At 41.0% G+C, this 21,518-nt stretch overlaps 2 protein-coding genes across 2 annotated transcripts; one reads left to right on the top strand and one right to left on the bottom strand.

Moving 5' to 3' along the window:
• Positions 1–9,752: 9,752 nt before the first annotated feature.
• LOC126076701 (histone H2B type 1-A-like) lies at positions 9,753–10,136 on the bottom strand. The gene has a single exon (XM_049885278.1). It carries the CDS (start codon positions 10,134–10,136, stop codon positions 9,753–9,755), a length of 384 nt encoding a protein of 127 aa, XP_049741235.1.
• A 278-nt stretch (positions 10,137–10,414) lies between these two features.
• Positions 10,415–10,810, top strand: LOC126076688 (histone H2A type 1-A). Its single transcript, XM_049885254.1, has one exon. The coding sequence runs from the start codon at positions 10,415–10,417 to the stop codon at positions 10,808–10,810; it is 396 nt and encodes a 131-aa protein (XP_049741211.1).
• The last annotated feature ends 10,708 nt before the right edge of the window (positions 10,811–21,518 follow it).

Here is a 21,518-nt window from a genome sequence, read left to right as displayed (position 1 = left end):
ATCTACAGATACAATGCAATCTCAATCCAAATTCCAATGACATTTTTTAATGAGACGGAGAAACAAATCACCAGCTTCATATGAAAAGGGAAGAGGCCCAGGATAAGTAAAGCATTACTGAAGGAAAACAAAGTAGGAGGCCTCACACTACCTGATTTTAGAACCTATTAAACCACCACCATAGTCAAAACAGCCTGGTACTGGTACGACAACAGACACATAGAATAATGCAACAGAAGTGCGAATCTAAACATAAATTCATCCACCTATAAGCAGCTGATATTTGACAAAGACCCAAAGTCCATTCAACGGGGAAAAGACAGTCTAGCAAATGGTGCTGGCATAACTTGCTATTCATCTGCAAATAAATGAAAGAAGACCCATATCTTACACCATGTGCAAAAACAACTCAAAATGGATCAAAGACCTAAATAAAAAATATAAAATGATAAAGATCATGGAAGAAAAAACAGGGACAATGATAGGACCCCCTAACACGTGGCATAAACAGAATACAAACAATAATTAACAATGCACGAACACCAGAAGAGAAACTAGATAACTGCGAGCTTCTAAAAATCAAACTGTTATCCTCATCAAAAGACTCCACCAAAAGAGTAAAAAGACAACCTACAGACTGGGAAAAACATTTTGGCTATGACATATCCAACAAGGGTCTAATCTCTAAAATCTACAAGATACTGTAAAACCTCAACAACAAAAAGACAAATAACCCAATTTAACAACACGCAAAGGATATGAACAGACACTTTACCAAAGAAGACATTCAGGTGGCAAACAGATGCATGAGGAAATGCTCACAATCATTAGCCATTAGAGAAATGCAAATCAGAACTACAATGAGAAACCGTCTTACCCCAACAAGGCTGGCACTAATCCAAAAAACACAAAATTATAAATGTTGGAGAGGTTGTGGAGAGACTGGAACACTTAGGTACTGCTGGTGGGAAGGTAAAGTGGCACAAGCACTTTGGAAATCAATTTCCTTAAAAAGCTAGAACTAGAAGTATCATACAATCCAGCAATCCCACTCCATGGAATATGTCCTAGAGGAATAAGAACCATCACGTGAATAGATATATGCACTCTCACGTTCATTGCAGCAATGTTCGCAATAGCAAAAAGATGAAAACAATCTAGGTGCCCATAAACAAATTATGGTACATAAGGGCATATTACTCAATGATAAACAGCAATGAAAAATTCTGCAAAACATCTCACAACATGGATGAATCTGCAGGGCATTATGCTGAGTGAAATTAATCAGTCACAAAAGGATAAAAATTGTCTGAGACCACTATTATAAGAAATCAAGAAAAGATTTAAATACAGAAGAAAACATTATTTGATAGTTACAAAGGTGGGGAGGGAGGGAGAGAGGAATTCATTAACTAGAGAGTAAAATAGAATCTTCTTGGGTAAAAGGGAAAGACAACACAATACAAGGGAAGTCAGCACAACTGGACTAAACCAAAAGCTAAGAAGCTTCCTCAACACAGCCAAACACTTCAAGGGACAGAGTAGCTGGGGGTGGGGTTTGGAGACCATAGTTTCATAGTTTCAGAGGACATCTAGGTCAATTGGCCTAACAAAGTTTATTAAGAAAATGGTCTGCATCCCATTTTAGTGAGTGACATCTGGGGTCTTAAAAGTCTTTAAGTGGCCATCTAAGTTACATCATTTGGTCCCAAACTACTTGGAGCAAAGGAGAATGAAAAACACCTAAGTCACAAAGAAAATATTAGCCCAGGAGACAGAACCACATAAACCAGAGATTCCATCAGCCTGAGACCAGAAGAACTGGATGACGCCCGGCTGTCACCAAAGACTGTCCTGACAGGGAACACAACAGAAAGTCCCTGACAGAGCAGGAGAAAAGTGTGGAACAGAACTCAAATTCACCTAAAAAAGACCAGACTTAATGGTCTGACTGAGACTAGAGGAATCATGGCCATGACCATGGCCCCCGGACACTATGTTAACCCTTCCCAAAGACCACTTTTCAGACAAAGATTAGACTGGACTATAAAACATAAAGTAATACTCATGAAAAGTGTGCTTTTTAGTACAAGCAAATACATGAGACCAAATGGGTGGCTCCTGTCTAGAGGCGGGATGAGAAGGCAGTAAGGAACAAGAGCTGGTAGGATGGATGCGGGAAACCTGGGGTGGAAAGGGGGAGTGTGTTGTCACATTGTAGGGACTGCAACTAGTGTCACATGACAATATGTGTTTAAAATTTTGTATGAAAGATTGACTTGAGCTGTAAACTTTCACCTAAAGCACAACAAAAAAAAAGAAGGGTCAAAATCAAAACATTAACCCTGCAACTCTGACAAACAGAAAAAGAGCAGCAAAAGAAGCCCACAGTCACCAGAAGAAAGAAAATAATAAAGATTAGATCAGAAATAAAATAGAGAACAGAAAAACAAAAGGAAGAATCAACAAGACCGGAAGTTTGTGTTTGAAAGGATCAAAAAAATTGACAAAGCATTGGCCAAAAGAAAAGCAGGAGAGGAAGCAAATAACCAAACAAGAAACGAAATGGATGATATCACAACAGAATCAACTGAAATAAAAAGGATCATAACAGAATAGTATGAACAATTGTACTCCAACAAATCTGAAAACCTAGAATAAATGCACAAATTTCTAGAAATACACTACCTAAACTAACACAAACTAAGGTAGAAAAACTAAACAGACCCATAACAAAAGGAGAGATTGAAGTGGTATGAAAAAAAATTCCCAACGAAAAACAACAACAACAAAGCCCTGGCCGGGCTGGTTTCGCTGGAGAACTCTACCAAACATTCAGAGAAAGGCTCACACCAATACTACTCAAACTATTTCAGAGCATAGAAAAGGAAGGTATATCGAATTCTTTCTGTGAAGCCAGCATAACCCTGATACCAAAGCCAGGCAAAGACCCCACAAAAAAAGAAAACTACAGACAAATACCCCTCATGAATATACATGCAAAAATTCTCAACAAAATTCTAGCAGATAGAATTCATCAGCATATCAAAAAAATAGTGCATCGTGACCAAGTGGAATTCATAGCAGGTATGCAAGAATGGTTCAGCATTAGAAAATCAATCAACATAATCCACCACATAATAAAACAAAAGAATCACAGAATACAAGATTAACATACAAAAATCAGTTGGATTCCTCTACACCAACAAAGAGAACTTTGAAAAGGAAATCAGAAAATCAATACTATAGCCTCCAAAAATATAAAATACTTAGGAATAAATCTAACCAGGGGACATAAAAGGTTTACACAAAGAAAACTACCGAACACTACTTCAAGAAACCAAAAGAGACCTATGTAAATGGAAAAGCACAACATTCTCATGGATATGAAGAATCAGCATTGTGAAAGTGTCAATATTACCCATAGTCATCTACAGATACAATGCAATTCTGATCCAAATTCCAACAACATTCTTTAGCATGATGAAGAAACTAATCACAAACTTTTTATGAAAAGGGAAGAGGCCCCAGATAAGTAAAGCATTACTGAAAAACAGTGTGGGAGGCCTCGCACTACCTGATTTTAGAAGCTGCTAAACGCCCATCAACTATCTCATTATCTGACATTTCACATTTATGACAATGGTAAAAGAATGTACTATTTTGGGAGTTAATGGTGTACATCTGGCAGTAATGAATGCTGAAGTGCAAGGCAAGAGTAATGCTGGCTTTGATGGCAAAGATTACGTGTCAACTTGGCTGGGTCGTTATTCTCAGTGGTTTGGCAGTTATGTAATGATATTATTTGGCAGTTATGTAATGATGTAACTTGGCAGTTATGTATTGATGTAATTTGGCAGTTATATAATGATGTAGTCATCCTCCATTTTGTGATCTGATATAATCACCATCCATTGTCGCATGATGCTAATTTCATATAACGACCTGGTCTTCGGAACCTAACCATGTCTATAAGTGAGGCCCCCCACAGGGTGTATAGTGTTTTGGTTCTTTTTAAAAAACTCATCGAGAGTAGATTAAATTGTCATTGCCTTCTCTTCTCATCATATAATACAATACAGGGTGAGCATCTTTTCTATGCTTTGATCAATTGCCATACTTCTTTCTAAGTTTGGATTAAAAAAAAAAAACCAGACCCATTGCCATCAAGTCAATTCCAACTCATAGAGACCCTATAGGACAGACTAGAACTGCTCCATAGGGTTTCCAAAGAGCAGCTGGTGGATTTGAACTGCCGACTTTTTGGTTAGTAGCCAAACGTTTAACCACTATGCAACCAGAGCTCTCTAAGATTCCAGTATTTTACCCTTTACACTTTCAATGTCATGAAATATCTCTGAGAGTTCTTTCAATGTGAAGTTTTTTGTTGGTGTCACTTTCTCTGGGACACCTTCATTCTTTTTGGCACAACCTCTTTCTACAATTATGTCAGTAAGCTGACCTTCACTAAGTTCCTCTAGATGCGTATCCTAGAGTCTCTCAAACGGTGGCAGTGTCAACACTCTCATGATGTTGACATCTCATGATGTGATTGGTCATTGATTGTCTTAGTCACCTAAAGCTGCTGTAACAGAAATACCGCAAGTGGATGGCTTTAACAAAGAGAAATTAATTTTCTCAGTCTAGTAGGTTAGAAGTCCAAATTCAGGATGTCAGCTCCGGGGGAGGCTTTCTCTCTCTGTTGGCTCTGGAGGAAGGTCTTTCTCATCAATCTTCCCCTGGACTAGGAGTTCCTCCCAGCAGGAATCCTGGGTCCAAATCCAAAGGAAACACTCTGCTCCCAGCACTGCTTTCTTGGCAGTATGAGGTCCCCCAACTCTCTGCTTGCTTCCCTTTTCTTTTATCTCTTGTAAGATAAAAGGTGGTACAGGCCACAGCCCAGGGAAACTTCATTTCCATTGGATCAGGGATGTGACCTGAGCAGGGGTGTTACATCCCATCCTAATCCTCTTTAACTACAGGCAGAGATTATGATTTGCAACACATAGGAAAATCACAAAATGGAGGACAACCACACAATATTGAGAATCATGGCCTAATCAAGTTGACACATATTTTGGGGGGACACAATTCAACCCATGGCACTGACCATGATGTGCATCTGTTATTTGTGTAGTAACCAACGGATTGAAGAGCTAGCGGTGACGTTTGTACTTTCTCCAATTAAAAAATTACTTACCATTAATATACTATTGGCGCAATGGTTAAGAGCTTGGCTACTAACCAAACGGTTAGTGGTTTGAATCCACCAGCTGCTGCTTGGAAACTCTATGGGGTAGTTCTACCCTGTCCTATAAAGGTCTCTATAAGTCGGAATCAACTCAATGATGACAGATTTGGTTTCAGTTTTAATATACCATTAATGGTGGAGTCCCTAGGTAGCACAAACGGTTAAGCACTCGACTACTAACCAAAAAATTAGCAGTTTGAACCCACTCAGAGGTGCCTCAGAAGAAAGGTCTGGTGATCTGCTTCTGAAGGTCACAGCCTTGAAAATCTTGAGGAGCAGTTCAACTCTGAAACACATGGGGTTGCCATGAGTTGGAACTGATTCAAGGGCAACCGGTGTGGATTGTTTGTTTTTTGTTTTATACACATGGTAAAAGAAATTTGAACTGTGTTGTTTGACAACTGATGTTATTTAGCTAAACCATGGTAACTAAAATTTAAAGTTATCAAAGCCATGCAACATGAGGAGTGAATCTATAAAGTAAGCATCTCACTCAAGAAGCTGGGAAAAAAATGAACCAGTGGAAGCAGAAAGAAGGTTTAATAATGAGAAGAGTAGGAAATAACAATTGGAACACACACAAAAAATAATAGTACAACTAGTAAATGCGAACGTTAAGAAATAGAAAATAAATGTATTTAAAAACAGAATTAAATAAAATATTAACCAATAACTAATGTGGCTTGTGAAAAAAACGAGAAGGCACCAACATAAAATCAAAGATAATAAAGGAGTTGTTATAAATACAGTGGAGATAATGGAATTATTATCATTTTAGACTGATTTACTTATGCCTAAGGGAATATCTTGAAACAGTTTTTTTTTTTAAATATAATTTATAAAAACTTATCTCAAATTCTTAGCAAATCTAAGGACAACAATTTCGTAGAAGAAAAATAGAGAAAACTGTCAAAAACCTGTCACCCGGAAAACATACCAGGTACGAATTTGGTGTATATGCATTTGGTACATAAATGTTGTTCCAGCTATTTTATTTTGTTTTTGTTGTTATTGTAAATGGAGGTATTATTCACATCTTTCTAGCGCTGCAGTTTCATATGTAAGTACTGATATCTGTGCATCATTTGTGTATCCTGCTACTGCTTCATTGTAAGTTCCTGGGTGGTATAAAGGGTTAAGCACTTGGCTACTAACCGGAAAATTCAGGGGAATTTTGCCAAAGCTTTAAAAAAAAAGAGAGAATTCCAACGTTGTTCAAATACTTCCAGATATAGAACAAGACCACTATTCCCCATATTATATTTTTTAAGAATTGATAAACATTGACACCAAAAGCTGAACATGATTGCAAACAAAAAAGTAAAATTTGTAACACCGAAGCAAAATTTCTAAATGATGAAATGGCAAGCAGAATTCAACAAAACATTAAATGAATAACATATGATGCCCATATGTTATTTATATGAGAAATGCAAGGATGGCTAAATATTAGATTTATTCAAATAATTCATCATAAAATATCTAAAGAGGAAAAATCTACGATCATCTCCAGATGCTGCTAAAAGACGTTTGGTAAAATTTATTATCCAGTCTTGATTTAAAACTGAATAGACAAGGATTCTTTCCTATTATAATAAAATATATTTTAAGGAGGAATAGCTCAGAAGAATCTGCAGTAAAATCGGAGACAAGAAAAGGATGTTCACTCTCTTCAGTTCAAATTAACATCCTTGTGAAAGATATGAGCCACAGAAATCAAACGAGAGAAATTCAAAATGTAAATACAGTAATTAAAAGGGCTCAGTAAAATTTTTACTATGAAAATATTAAAATGATATTATCTGAAAAGCTAATACTATTGCAAACATGTAAAACCCAACAGAATCTACCAGAAAACTACTATGCAAATAAGACAATTCAATTAGATTCCAACTCAAGGCAACTCTAGGAAGGCTGTCCTTGCTCTCAATTAGAGTAGAACTGTGCTCCATATGGTTTTCAAGGCTGTGACCTTTCAGAGGCAGATCACCTGGCCTTTCTTCTGAGGCACCTCCAGGTGGCTTCAAACTGCTAACTTTTCAGTTAATAGTCAAGAGCTTAACCCTTTGCACCACCAGGAACTTCCAATGAAGTAGTAGTAGGATATACATATATACAAATGATGCACAGATATCAGTATTTACATATGAGAAATGCAAGGATGAAAATAAAATGTTAGAAAAATATGAATAAGTAAATACCCCCATTTACAGTAACGATAAAAAGAAAATAAAAAAGCTAGAACAACATTTATGTGCCAAATACATACACGCCAAGTTTATATGAAGGAAACTGATAGGTCATATCAATCACATGGTTGTGCCTGCTGCTGGTGATTGGCTCAGGCAGTGCCTGGGACTAGGCTCAGGTCTAGAAAATGGGACAGGAGGGGAAGTCCTCTGGGAAGGCTGCCCTTGTTCTTAGAGACCCAGAGAGTTAGACTGTCTCTTCCTGTCTCTACTTTGTTGGGTCTGCACAGATATTTGGAACTGTGACCAGCATGAAATTAAAGCCAGGGTGCGGAGGAGAGCAGAGGCAAGAAGACTGCAGGGCCGTGGAGCCTGGGCTCTGATCAGCCTGCATGCACCTGGGTGTTTTGTTTAGTGATATTACTCAACATCAGTTGGTACTTTGATTTACTTGCAGTCAAACTATACCTAATGTAAAAGCTACATCAGGTTTGGTTGGAACAAAAATGTTTTCCTTTCCAAGCACTCCTAGTTAATTTTTGTTTAAATAATCATCAGTCCTTAGGTAATCAGGGGGCCTGTTGAGAGTGGTTGCAAGGGTAACAGGGATTTGTAGATATCTGCTGTTTCCCATGGATCTCATGGGGGCAGCTAGGATCTCTGATTAGAGATGATGTCCCCTACCCCAATACAATATGGCCACAGATGCCCCTTCTATCCGTGCCTTGCTAAGGCATTCAAGGTTGTACACGGCCTGTCTCATGGTGCACAAAAGTATGGGGCACTTTTTTAATGCATTTTGACTGTACCTTGAGATATTCTATCAAATTCAATCTACATTATTTTAATGTAAAGAAAGCATATATATAATCTCTAAATAATAATAAAAAAAGAAAGAAAAAGATCAGAGTAAAAAAGATACATAAACAATCAAATTGGCGATTCCAGCTAACCACAGGTATTATGGAGTTGTAGTAATTTGATCCCTTCTTTTTAATGTCATTGACAACATCTATTATCATTGGTTTTTTGTTTGTCTATGGTTGTCTTCAGAGAAAGGTCCAGATGATTATGACAGAGTGAATCCTGCCCTCAAAGTCCCCTGGTGTGAATATTGGGCATCTTATTTTGATGCCTACCCTACAGTCAAAATTGGAACACCCAGTAATACAGGACACAAACCACATTTTTAAGTAATCCTATTACAAAACAAACTAAAAAAATGATTCCACCATAACTTGTTAAGAACAGTAATGCAAAAAGAGAGATTTGGTTAAAGTTACTCCTGTTTGCCAGTTGATTGTGGTTAGCCAGATGCTGGGTTCCAACACGAAATACCTTAGAGAGATGGCAAGACCTCCACACTCCACTATGCCCTCGACAAATAAATCAGCCTAGAGAGGCCTCCCTAAATATACAGAGGACATCACTGGGCCGAGAAACCTGCATTTTGGGCCTCAACTCCCAGCAGTTTGAAGGCAGGTAGATTGGTCCATAGGAAGAACTTTTTCATGCACCACAGCCATTGTAAAGGGGAAGCAAAATAGCCTCCATGCTCCCATGCCAGCTTCCCTAAGGTCAAAAGGTCTTTGTTCAATGCCAGACGTTTTTGCCTTCTTACAGAACAGACGGGAAATTTAAAAGATGTCTTAGAGAATGGCCGGTCACATCCCTCAGGACACTCTTCAACCCCAGAAACCACGTGACATGAATGCTGACTACTGACACCTCTCTCAATCCACAGAAGTCCCTTTAGAGAATTACTCCTGCTATAATCCATCCATGAGATGACCTCAATGCTCAGGAAAAATGTTGCCAAGAGTGTCAGTCTCTTAAGCATTCTCAAGGTGAAATTCAGAAAGTATAGTCGATTCAAGCTAACATTACATAACTTCCTTTTTGCAACGCTATTAAGTAAACTGAACGGAAATAAACTTCCGTAAGTACAACTTAACCAGTATCTAAATTTTCCTGCTGTAGAAACTAAAAGCACGTCTTCTGAGGCTTTCGGCCTATCATTAAAAAATCATTTAGGTACTTTAAAAAAAAAAAAAACGCATTGCCGTTGAGTTGATTCCGACTCACCTGTGACCCGGTAGAACAAGAACTGCCCCATAGTGTCTGCAAGGAGTGGCTGGTGAGTTTGAGCTGCCGACCCTTTAGTTAGCAGATAAACGCTTAACCTCTGCACCGTCAGAGTCCACTTAAATAACCTAGACCTAAAAGACAAAAATTGTTAACCAAGTAATAAGCCCACAGCTTTTCAGGAAATGTAGGTGGCTCTGAAAAGAGCCTTTGGGTTTCATGTGCATTTACTTGGAGCTGGTGTACTTGGTGACGGCCTTGGTGCCCTCGGACACGGCGTGCTTGGCCAGCTCCCCAGGCAGCAGCAGGGGCACGGCCGTCTGGATCTCCCTGGACGTGATGGTCGAGCGCTTGTTGTAATGGGCCAGGCGAGAGGCCTCACTCACGATACGCTCGAAAATGTCAATAACAAAAGAATTCATGATGCTCATGGCCTTGGAAGAAATGCCAGTATCCGGGTGCACCTGCTTCAAGACCTTGTAGATGTAAATGGAATAACTCTCCTTGCGGCAGCTCTTCCGTTTTTTGCCCTCTTTCTTCTGGGTTTTAGTTACAGCTTTTTTGAAGCTCTTTTTGGGGACCGCAGTGCCGCTTGAAGTCACCTGCGGCATGGCTGGCGCACAATTTTGGTCGATAGAAAATCACCAGTTCTTAACGACAAAAAGAGTGATATTTATAGGCCGGCGCTCGAATGACGTCTTGGGCTTCCAACGTCTGATTGGATAACTGGTAGTGCTATGTATGTAAATAAGATGATTGTAGTAAGGCTTCCTGATTGGCTAGAAGGCCAACAGCCAATCAGATAGCAGTGCACAACCTACCGGCAGCCTATAAATTGGCTGCACCAGGGGGCCAAACGGTAGCTTTTTAGCGTTAAAAACAGTTCGTTATGTCAGGACGCGGAAAACAGGGTGGCAAGGCCCGTGCGAAAGCGAGGTCTCGTTCTTCCCGCGCGGGGTTGCAGTTTCCGGTGGGGCGACTCCATCGCATGCTTAAGAAAGGCAACTACGCTGAGCGCATTGGGGCCGGCGCTCCGGTGTACCTGGCGGCGGTGCTGGAGTACCTGACGGCCGAGATCCTGGAGCTGGCGGGCAATGCGTCCCGCGACAACAAGAAGACGCGCATCATCCCGCGCCACCTCCAGCTGGCCGTCCGTAATGACGAGGAGCTCAGTAAGCTTCTGGATGGTGTGACCATCGCACAGGGTGGCGTCCTGCCCAACATCCAGGCCGTGCTGCTGCCCAAGAAGACTGAGAGCCATCACCACAAAGTCCAAAGCAAGTAACACCCCTAGAGGGTAAAGCTCAGCGTGTCACCTGAACATTCCGAGAGCGGGGAGAATACCCTGAAACCAAAGGCTCTTTTAAGAGCCACCCACAATGACACAGAGAAAGCTGCGCATAGGTCATAAAGAACAGTACGTTTTAGATTCATTAGCAGCGGACTGCCACTAAAAATGATTCACCAGAACTCATAATGAGTAGAAAGTGACATTGATTTGCGGACAATATTTGGTTCTCATAACAGGTTGCCAAAAGCTATTCACTGAAGGCCAAATAATGTTGACAAAAGCCCTTAAGCTAATGACCTTGGAGATACCTATCAGGGCGGACCTAGCTTTAGCACCTAAAGTAGGTAGAGCAGTCAGACTACTAGGCTCCTGGTGGTAGCAATGTCATCCTTTCTAGTCAAGACGACATTCCTGGAGCCCATCGGAGAAGGAGCAAGCTTCAATTACTACAGCCCTGTGACAACCATGTAGTTCTTGAAATAATATAAAGATGGGAAATTCTACTTTAGGACTTATATTTTAATGAGTTAAAGACTATGCCTAAATGATGATTAGATTAGGACAACAGGAGGTGCGTAATCTTGCAGTTTCCAGTCTACCTCTGGGGCGCAGTCCTACAGAACATCTGTCCATCAGCAAGGCTGCATGATTTCTCAAAGGCCCTTCTAGAATGGAATTTTCTTTCAAACATGCTAGAATTGCTTAATATCATGAAGTCTTTAAATATGAGATTAATGAGCCAAAAATTAGAAAGCAAATCAATTTCAGAATTAAGTAGAGAAGCATGTGTGAATATTTGATACCTATAATTTTATGCAAAAAAAAAATGCTTAGTAACAAAGAATAATAGAATTGTGTCTTAAAATGCCCCCATCAATCTCTTGGCCCCTCCCCTTTTACAGTGACCCTGTCAGAGTTCCCGGAGTGAAGTGAGGAGTGGTCCTGGTGGAGCCAGGAAAGCGCAGAGGCCCCCAAGATGCTGCGGCGCTCCACTGCCAGGATTTGCTAGAGGGGTCTATCGGAAGAAGGGGGAGGGATAGTATGGGAAGAGATGCTTGCGTTACCTGGAAAACATTGTTCCCAGGTTTCCTCTGTGTTCCTACCTGCCTGGCCATCAGAGCTCACAAAGCACATCAGAGCTGTCAAAAAAAAAAAAAAAAAAAAATTGTGTCAGAGCTAAAATTAGTTTAAATAGTTTATTTGGTTTCGGAAAGATTCATGAATCCATCAGCATTTTTGCTCTAACATTTTGCTTCAACTCAACTTTGCCTTTCTTAGTTGTGTTCTTACCCTAGAGTGCTCTTCCTGCCCTTTCATTTACTCCTACAGACCACTCAAGATCATGTTCAGACATTATCTCACTTGTGAAGTTTTTCTTGACCTTTTGCCCCATCTTAGAATCATTTAGATAACTGTCTTTGTAACGCTGTTGCACCCTGAATGAACCTCAAATGTACCACTTAACATAACCCAGTGGAAGTTGTTAACTCTTGTGCTTGCCTCTTCTACTAAACTATAAAGCTGGTTATAATGTCTTAAGTGTTTAGCCCAGCACAGTGCCTAAAACAGAAGGCTGGTTAACTACTGGGTGAATGCATTAATGAATATATTTTTGTTCTGGGTTACAGCTGTCCACTTGTTAGTATTTTAAAGATAAGATAATAGCAAATAGAAAATTGAGGAGAAACAACTCATCCATAATCCCAGTATTCTGACAAATTAGTCTTTGTGTGTTCCTAACTAACCTTTACGTATATATAACAGATTTTCTATTTTAATGCTATGCTTGTTCAAACATCCTATCATTAGATTTTTTTCTAAGTGGTTACATCAATTTCATAATTCTTTCAAGAGCTGCATAATAGTCCATGAAAAGACATTTATTGAGCACTTCTTTGTGCCAGACACTGTTCTAAGTGCTTTATGCATTTGATTTTGTTTAATCCTCAAAATAATCCTAAAAGTAGGTACTGTCCAAAAAAATAAAAAGAAAACCAAGCCTGTTGCTGTCGAGTCAATTCTGACTCATATCAACCCTATAGGACAGAGTGGAACTTCCCCATAGGGTTTCCAAGGAGTGGCTGGTAGATTCAAACTGCTTAGCAGCCGAGCTCTTAACCACTTCGCCACTAGGTACTGTTAGTGTACCCATTTTACTGGTGAAGAGATTAAACTTGTTGGAAGTTAAAAAGCTAGCCCTGGAGCCAGTGTCTCAACCCAGGCAGTCATACGCTACAGCCCACTTTAACCATTACTATACTGGAGTAAGGAGCCCTGATGGTGCAGTGGTTAAGTGCATGGCTGCTAACCGAAAGGTCAGCAGTTCCAATCCATCAACTGCTCCTTGGAAACCGTATGAGGCAGTTCTGTTCTGTCCTATAGGGTCGCTATGAGTTGGGATTGACTTGATGGCAATAGTTTTTTTTTTTAATTCTAGAGTGAATGTATCATTAATTTAGTTAAATATACCATTCTTCTTCCGTAATTGGCTACTTAGGCTGCTTTCAATATTTTATTATGACAAGTGTCATGGATTGAATTATGTGCCCCCCAAAAATGTGTGTATCAATTTGGCTGGGCCACAAGTCCCGTAGGTTGTAAATCCTGCTAATGAGGGAGCATGGGCAGCAGTTGTGTTAGTGAGGCAGGACTCAACCTACAAGACTGGATTGTTTCTTGAGGCAATCTCTTGAGATACAAAAGAGAGAAAGGAGCAGAGAGACAGGGGACTTCATATCACCAAGAGAGCAGTGCCAGGAGCAGAGCGCGTCCTTTGGACCCAGGGTCCCTGCGCAGAGAAGCTCCTAGCCTGGGGGAAGATTGATGAGAAGGCCAACAAGACAGAAACCTTTCCCCTGGAGCTGATGCCCTGAATTTTAGCCTACTTTACTGTGAAGAAATAAATTTCTCTTTCTTAAAGCCATCTACTTGTGGTATTTCTGTTATAGCAGCGCAATATAACTAAGACAAGAGGTAATATACCGTAATGAACATTTAGGTACAAATAGCTTCTTCATTCTTCTGAAGTGTCTATTTAAAACAGTCCTAGGTATAGTATGACCAGGTCAAAGAACATTGTTTTTGATGCATATCAATAAATTACTCTTCCAGATGGCTGCAATCAAAAGACCATTAGTAAAACGTGAGATTATCTGTTTTATTTTTCCCTCACAGAATTAGATGTTGTTTAAGTAAAGATTTGGTTAGTAGGGAAAAATGCTGTCACATTATTTTAATTTGAATTTCTTCTTATCACAGGAGGCTGAACGTTTTCATTTATATATATATATTGGAAACCCTGGTGGCGTAGTGGTTAATAGCTACAGCTGCTAACCAAGAGGTCAGCAGTTCAAATCTACTAGGCGCTTCTTGGAAACTCTATGGGGCAGTTCTACTCTATCCTATAGGGTCGCTGTGAGTTGGAATCAACTCGACAGCAATGGATTTGGTTTGGTGTGTATATATATATATGAATGTAATTTTTTTTATATATATATGTATATATACATACATATATGTATACACACACATACATATATTTTCTGTTTGAAATGTCTCTTCGAGTCCATTAAAAATAATTTAATCAGCAAATCGACATTAGTTGCTTTCTAGCATTACAAAATTTATGTTAGACCTTTAATAGAATAGTTGCAAAATCTAGTAAAACAATTTTACAATGTAATCAACGAGAGCTAGTTGGATTTTTTTAAACTGTCTCTTGACGCAGAACAAATTCGTCATTAGCTTGAAATGTGGTCACACATGAGCTCCTTGAAACTCAAATGTAATCATAGCTGACACCAGAGGGAGCCCAGTAGTCATTTCATGTGAAAAATATATCCAGCTAGCTTCAATGCATCTCTGAAATGACACTGGAGAAAATGTACAGTGAGATTATGAATAGTGCATTTCACAGTTCCAGGGAGAAAAATAGAATTCAGTGCTTAAAATGAACATTCAGACTTCAACCTTTCTGTGAGTCGTGAGACATACAATAAGAATTTTGATTACATGAACAACAGTTGTAGAAAACCCACCAACACATGTACTTGTTTCGTTTCAGTCATTATTTCTGGATCCCAGAACCTTGAGCATTAGACTTTCTGCTACTTCTGAGGTGAGTGTTCTTGAACACATGACCCAGTAGCGTCACTAGGGTTTATGTCACCCAGTGCGGTAACTCATGGTGTCACCCCCACCCAGGGTGGGTGGGGCTGGCTGGCGAACCCCTCCTGGTGAGCAAAGTGTGCAGGCTGGTCCCGCCCCTCCCACAAAGCTGAGCGACGTGCAGCCCCACCCCTCCCGGGCCCATCCCCTGTGGCTCCCCGCAGACCATCCCCTCTCTCATTGGCCAAGGCAAGACTTTACTCTCCGCCCAGTGACTGGCCGCCTGCACACTGATTGGCCGGTGATGGGGAAGAGGGGATGGGGAAGTGTTAACGAGTTACTGCACTGGGTGACGGGTGATACCAACTCTAGAGACACCACTGCCTTGGCGGCTGTTCCCCGGGTGCCGCATACACTGGGGTCATTTTGTGACACCCCCTCTGACAGTGTCAGGGGGTGTGGTCCGCACCCCCCCACCCCTCTAGTGATGTCCCTGAGGTGACCTAACCTCTCTGCATCTTAGCTCTCCCCACCTGTGTAAGATACTACCTCACAAGGTTATTGTGACGATCAAAATGAGATTGCCTCGATAAAGCACTTTTCTACATCTAGAGCGGGGTCTCAACCAGGGGTGATTTTACCCCCAAGGCACATTTGCCAGTGTCTGGAGACATTTTTGGTTGTCATACCTAGGTGGTACTACCGGCACTTAGTGGGTAGAGGCCAGAGATGCTCCTAGACATCTTGCAATGGCCAGGATGACTCCCTACAAAAAATAATGATCCAGCCCAAAGTATTAATAGAGCCAAGGTTGTGAAACTCTGTTCTAAAGAAATCTGGTATCATCACTAACACTCCTTTGCTGAGAGCCAAGAGCCTCTTCTGTGTTGGATTCTATTTGAGTTTCTGGAAATACAATGAAATATAAAGGCCTTTCCATTCAGGGGATTACAGTTTACTAATTAAAGTATGATTTACAACAGCCTGCAAGTTTGTGGATGGGCAAGAGTGAGGGAAGAACACCCCCTTTTACAGTTTAGAGTGGGCACTTCAGTGTCCCCACTGTGCGGAGCAGTGGGAGGCAGAGCACCCTCGATGCCCTTCAGCAGCCTGCGTGCTAGTGAAGCAGCCCAGGGTCACCTTCCCAGAGCCCGTCCTTCCTTAATGTAGCCTTGCTTGACAAAGATGTGTCCTTCACTTCCTAGTGCCTCTTGTTGAGTGCCTGCAAGTTGTCCAGCCCTGTGCCAGATGCTGGGGACACAGGGGGTTGGCCCCTTCCTGTAGGACGGATCTATGTGAGAGCAGCTCTCATCTCCTGACTCCCAGCGTGCTCCCTCCCTCAGCAATTCCTGGGCACCTCCTTGGCCATGGAAGAGAGAGGAGCCACTTCTGTCTACCCCTTATGGTTGGTGGAGTGTGGGAGAAAAGGCCTTTGCATCACAAGTCCTGGGTTTGAGTCCCAGCTCTGCCCCTTTCCACTTGGGTGACCTGGGAAGTCTCTTGACATCTCCAGCCTCTGCTTCCTCAATCATAGAACAGAAGGAAGAATCCTCCATGAGGTTTAGGTGACCTGAACCGTTCAGTGTTACACAGAATAAATTATTATTACCCTCTCTTTTAAAAAAAAAAAAAAAAAAGTTTTTTTTTTTGCTTCTAGGGTCCTGATTGCCCACAAGTTCTGTGGCCAAGCTCAGAACTTACCACTGATTATTATTGTGTGGTTTTAGGGTGCCAGCTAGAGGTAGGTGAATTCACATTTATTGAGCACCTACTGTGTGTTGATTCTGTATCAAACACTGTATGCCTGTTATTTAAGATGCAAGCATGGAAAAAATGTAAGTGGTGGGGCTGAGTACCTGGGAACCCGCTTCCTGCCTCCTCTACTGTTGCTGCTTCTGTCTTCAAGCCAGTAGGGAGCTTGGCTCTGGACACACTGTCACCTGAGTTTTACAACAGGCTGCTTGCTATTGTGTTGTTAGCTGTTGTTGAATAAGCCCTGGATTCATGGTGACCCCGTGCACAATGGAAGACAACACTGCCCAGACCCGCACTGTCCGCATGATAGGTTGCAGCCCCAGACATTGTGATCCATAGAGTTTTCATTGGCTGATTTTCGGAAGTAGATTGCCAGGCCTTTCTTCCTAGTCCATCTTATTCTGGATGCTCCGCTGAAGCTTGTTCAGCATCATAGCAGTGCCCAAGCGTCTACTGACCACTGAGGTGCTGATATAGATTAAATTGTGTTCCAAAAAAAACATGTGTTGTAAATCCTAACCCCTATGCTTGTGGATGCAATCCCATTTAGGAAATTGTTATGTTAATGAGGCCATATTAGTGTAAGGTGTGTTTTAAACCAGTCACTTTGCAGACATAAAAGGATCAGATTAGGCACAGGAGCAAGCAAGCACAAAGGGAAGGGAGATATAAGCCACATGAAGATTGTCAAAGAACCGAGGAACAAAAGCTGAAAAGAGAGAAGGACCTTCCCCCAGAGCTGAGAGACAGAAAGTCTTCCGCTAGAGCAAGTGACCTGAATTCTGACTTCTAACCTCCTAAACTGTGAGAAAATAAATTTCTGCTTGTTAAGGCCACCCACTGGTGCTATTTCGGTATTTCTGTAATAGTGGCACTAGACAGATGTGTTGGCCAGGAAAATTCTAGCACGGAACTACCACTGCCCCCAACAGGCTGCTTAGGTTTTCAGGAAAAAAAAAAAAAACCCATATCATGTATCTGAAATGTCTGCATGAAGTTTGTATTTACGATTGCTCAGTCAGATCAGAAAGTTATTGGAAGCATTTAGGAAAACAGCAGGAACCCTGTTGAGGCGAATTCTATGGATGTCATTTTGTGCAGTTTCTGAAAGAAATTGTGGAAAATGTAATTGAAATTCATGTGTGTAATGTTACAGCAGAAGTTTCAGGGAAGCCTGTTGGGAACTATCAGAGAGGAAGAACAATAGAAAGTTTTGGTGTCCCCTGCCTGTGGGGAGGACAATATCCCAGACAGGAACTGAAGAACTGAGGGCAAGGCCACTCTACCTGTCAAACGTTAACTCACACAGATGTGGGGAAGCAGCACAGGTCCACACGTGATCCATCTGAAAGGAAAAAAACAAAGCCCACCTTTCACAGTTCACAATGCGCGTGGAGCTATCCAAACACACAGATGCGTGAAACACACCGGGACCTGTGTTTTCTCTAAGGTGGCTTCTCTCTATGTACATAGCCTAAGGATCAGAGACGGAGGGAAGAATTCCTCTTATCCTCCTACTTGTCTAGGAATATGCTTTGCTTCAAACAGGGAGCTTTTCTGGGTCTAGAAAAAAAAAAAAAAAGCTGCTATCAAAAGCTCACACTACTCCTGTAGCAATAAAAGCCCAAAATATGGTCTCTTTCACCATGAAGGAGAACTCTGCTCTTACTCATATCAAAAAAGGCACGTGTGGTTTCTGCAGGGCTTAATCCAACGCTGCCTCTGGGGTGCACTAGAGGGCTCAGGATTTGAGGCCATGGTCACTGTGAGATTGCCTGTCTAGCAGTTGCTGTCAAGTCAACTCTGACTCATGGTGACACCATGTGTGTCCGAGTGGAACTGTGCTCTATAGGGTTTCCAATGGCTGATTTTTTGGAAGTAGATCTCCAGGCCTTTCTCCCTACACACCTATGGGTGAACTTGAACCTCCACCCTTTTGGTTTGTATTAACCGTTTGCACCACCCAGGGGCCCTAATGGCTGTCTAAAACCCAAACCCATTGCCATTGTGTCGATTCTGACTCAGAGTGACCTTTTAGGACAGAGAAGAATTGGCTCGTAGGATTTCCAAGCAGTGGCTAGTAGATTCAAACTGCCGACCTTTTGGTTAGCAGCCTAATGCTTAACCACTGTGCTACCAGGGCCAATGGTGTGTAAATGCAGGAAGCGTGGCTGAACCATCCTTTGTGCCTATTTGCTGCCGTTCTTACCCTCCAGTGAGCGGAGTTTTGGGCTTGGGAAGACATGCAATGGTGACAGGAAGGGGTGAAGTCAAGGGAGACTGACAGGGTTCTAATTTAGTGAGGGCCGCTTCTAAGTACAGCATAATTCCCAGTGAGACGAGGAGTGTTTGAAAAACAGGCATCCCACTCCACCCAGGCACGGATGGTTAACTGACACCTAGTTATGCTCTAAGCCATTGCTTCCAAAGCAGTTGTGGTGAAGGACTAGTTGTTGTTGTTGTTGTTGTTTTAATATCCAATCTGTTGTGGGCTATTACTTTTGTCAAATATAATAAAAATAAATGGCTACCAACATGAAATAAAAACAGATTAATAGTGGCGTCCCTGGGTGGCGCAAGCAGTTAAGTGCTCTACTACTAAGGCTGGAGGTTATGAACTCACCCAGAGGTGACTTGGAAGAAAGGCCTGGTGATCTGCTTCTGAAAGGTCACAGCCTTAAGAACCCTATGGAGCGCCACTCTACTCTGACATAAACGGGATTGCCATGAGTCAGAGTCGACTCATCAGGAACCGGCCGCTCTTCAGGAGGCTGATGTCCTTCAGATCAGAGACTTCTGTCGGCTGTGAACACGCTGCAAAACAAGCTTCCCCGTCAAGAGAAAAGCCTTACGCAGCAGCAGAGATAAGGTTCAGATAAAACAGAAGCTCTGATGGGAAAGGAAGCTGTATTAGTTTTCTATTGCTTCCCTAACATATTGCAACCAATGTAGTCGTTTATTCAGCAAAAATGTACTATTTACAGCTCTGTAGATGAGAAGTCTGACGTGAGTCTCACATGGCTAAAATCAAGGTGTTGGGAGGGATGTTTTCCTTTTTGGGGGCTCTAGGGGAGCGTGCATTTCCTTACTCGTTCATGTTGTTGGCAGAATTCAACTCCTTGTCATTGTAGAACTGAGGTTCCTGTCTCCTTGCTGGTTGTCAGGTGAGGGACATTTGCAGCTTCTAGAGGTCGAGGCATTCCTTTTCTTGAGGCCCGCTTCCTCCATGTTCAAAGTCAGCAATGGTGGGTCAAGTTCTTGTATTGTATCTCTCTGCCACACTCTTCTGCCTCTTCTTCTGCTTTTAAAGACCCATGCAATTAATTTGGGCCCATCCAGATAAATCAGGACAATCCCCCATCTTAAATCCTTGACTTAACCACATCTAAAAAGTTCCTTTTGCCATATAAATGAATATTTTCACAAATTCTGGGGATTAGGATGTGAACATCTTTGGGGGTTTGTATTCAGCGCCCTATAGGAATACGAAATGAGAATAGAAGTTATCTTTCCTTGAGCCGAATTTGGAGTGGGAAACAGTTTTAATTCTCTTGGAATCCAAGTTTCTAGGGTCCACAAAGCTGGGTGACTCAGCAAGTCCAGTGCCCTGAGGTGGTATTTTGAACCTTGATCCTTGAGCAGACGGGTGGCCTACAATTCACCTTCAAATCAAATGGTAACAGTCTTGCTAAGTAGTGAAGACAGTTTTGCCTTGGGCATTGTGCTCTTTTGAAAAATTCAGTCACTTTCAGGAAAAGAAACTCCAGGGTCAGACTGAAAGCTGTGTTTTAGAGTAAATTGTTCATATGGAAACATTGTTTCAGCCTCATTTGCGTGGCAATGGCAATAAGGTGGGTATAAAAATTTTTGGAAGTTCTTTCATTTTTGGAATATTTTTTACTCCCTAGTCAAAATGTTACCCTGATTTGCAAATAATATATTAAGTAAACTCCTTCCTATCGATTTCTATTATTGGCTTAATATTGTTTTAATTAATATTTTATTATTATTATTAATATTTAATTAATATTGTTTTAACAGACTTACCGATCTTGCATATTCTACATTGGGGAGTTCTGATAATGCAGTTAAAGAAAAGACAAGACATGCTCATCATATTTTTTCTTAAACCTTTCAGTTGTAAGTTTCCATTTCAGACTAACTCTTGGGTTTACCAACTTCCACACTGAAACAGTCCACAATTCAGACTTGCCTCATGAGTCTCCTTTTAGACATTCTGCGATGGGCCTCTGATGTTTAAAAAGTAGCACTGTTTACTATTTATGAAGTACTAACACTTTTTGTATAAAATTTGAGAGTAACGCAGAAAAATTTAAAGGAAAAGGAAAAACTATGCAAAATTTCACCAGATATACTTACTTTTAATACTTTGGTGATTTTTTTTTTCTGGTCTTTTCCATGCATAAAAACAAAACAAAACAAAAAACCAATTGCCATTGAGTTGGTTCCAACTCATGGCAACCCCATGTGTGTCAGAGTAGAACTACTCCATGGGGTTTTCAATGGTTGTGACCCTTTAGAAGCAGATTGCCAGGAGTTTCTTCCTGGGTGCCTCTTGAGGGACTCAAATCACCAACATTTGGGTTAATAGGTGAGTACTTAACTGCTTTCACAACCCAGTAACTCTTCTCATGCATATACTTACATAAATATGATTTAAATAAAATTGGGATCATTTGATTTACAAAGTTTTATGTCTGGGTTTTCTACTTTGTTATAAACATCTTTTCCTTTCGTGACATAGTTTTTTAATACATTATTTCTTACTGCCTGCATTACAGTGATTACATTGACTTTACCATAATTTACTTAACCATTT

Source organism: Elephas maximus, chromosome 1 (genome assembly GCF_024166365.1).
Source record: "Elephas maximus indicus isolate mEleMax1 chromosome 1, mEleMax1 primary haplotype, whole genome shotgun sequence".
NCBI classification, from domain to species: Eukaryota; Metazoa; Chordata; class Mammalia; order Proboscidea; family Elephantidae; genus Elephas; species Elephas maximus.
The sequence above is the reverse complement of the archived record's forward strand: the minus strand, read 5'-3'. Positions and strand labels throughout refer to the sequence as shown.

Bases quoted from the DNA above. Each gene is read 5' to 3' on its own strand.
- LOC126076701 (XM_049885278.1), bottom strand. From the start codon at position 10,136: ATGCCGCAGGTGACTTCAAGCGGCACTGCGGTCCCCAAAAAGAGCTTC.
- LOC126076688 (XM_049885254.1), top strand. From the start codon at position 10,415: ATGTCAGGACGCGGAAAACAGGGTGGCAAGGCCCGTGCGAAAGCGAGG.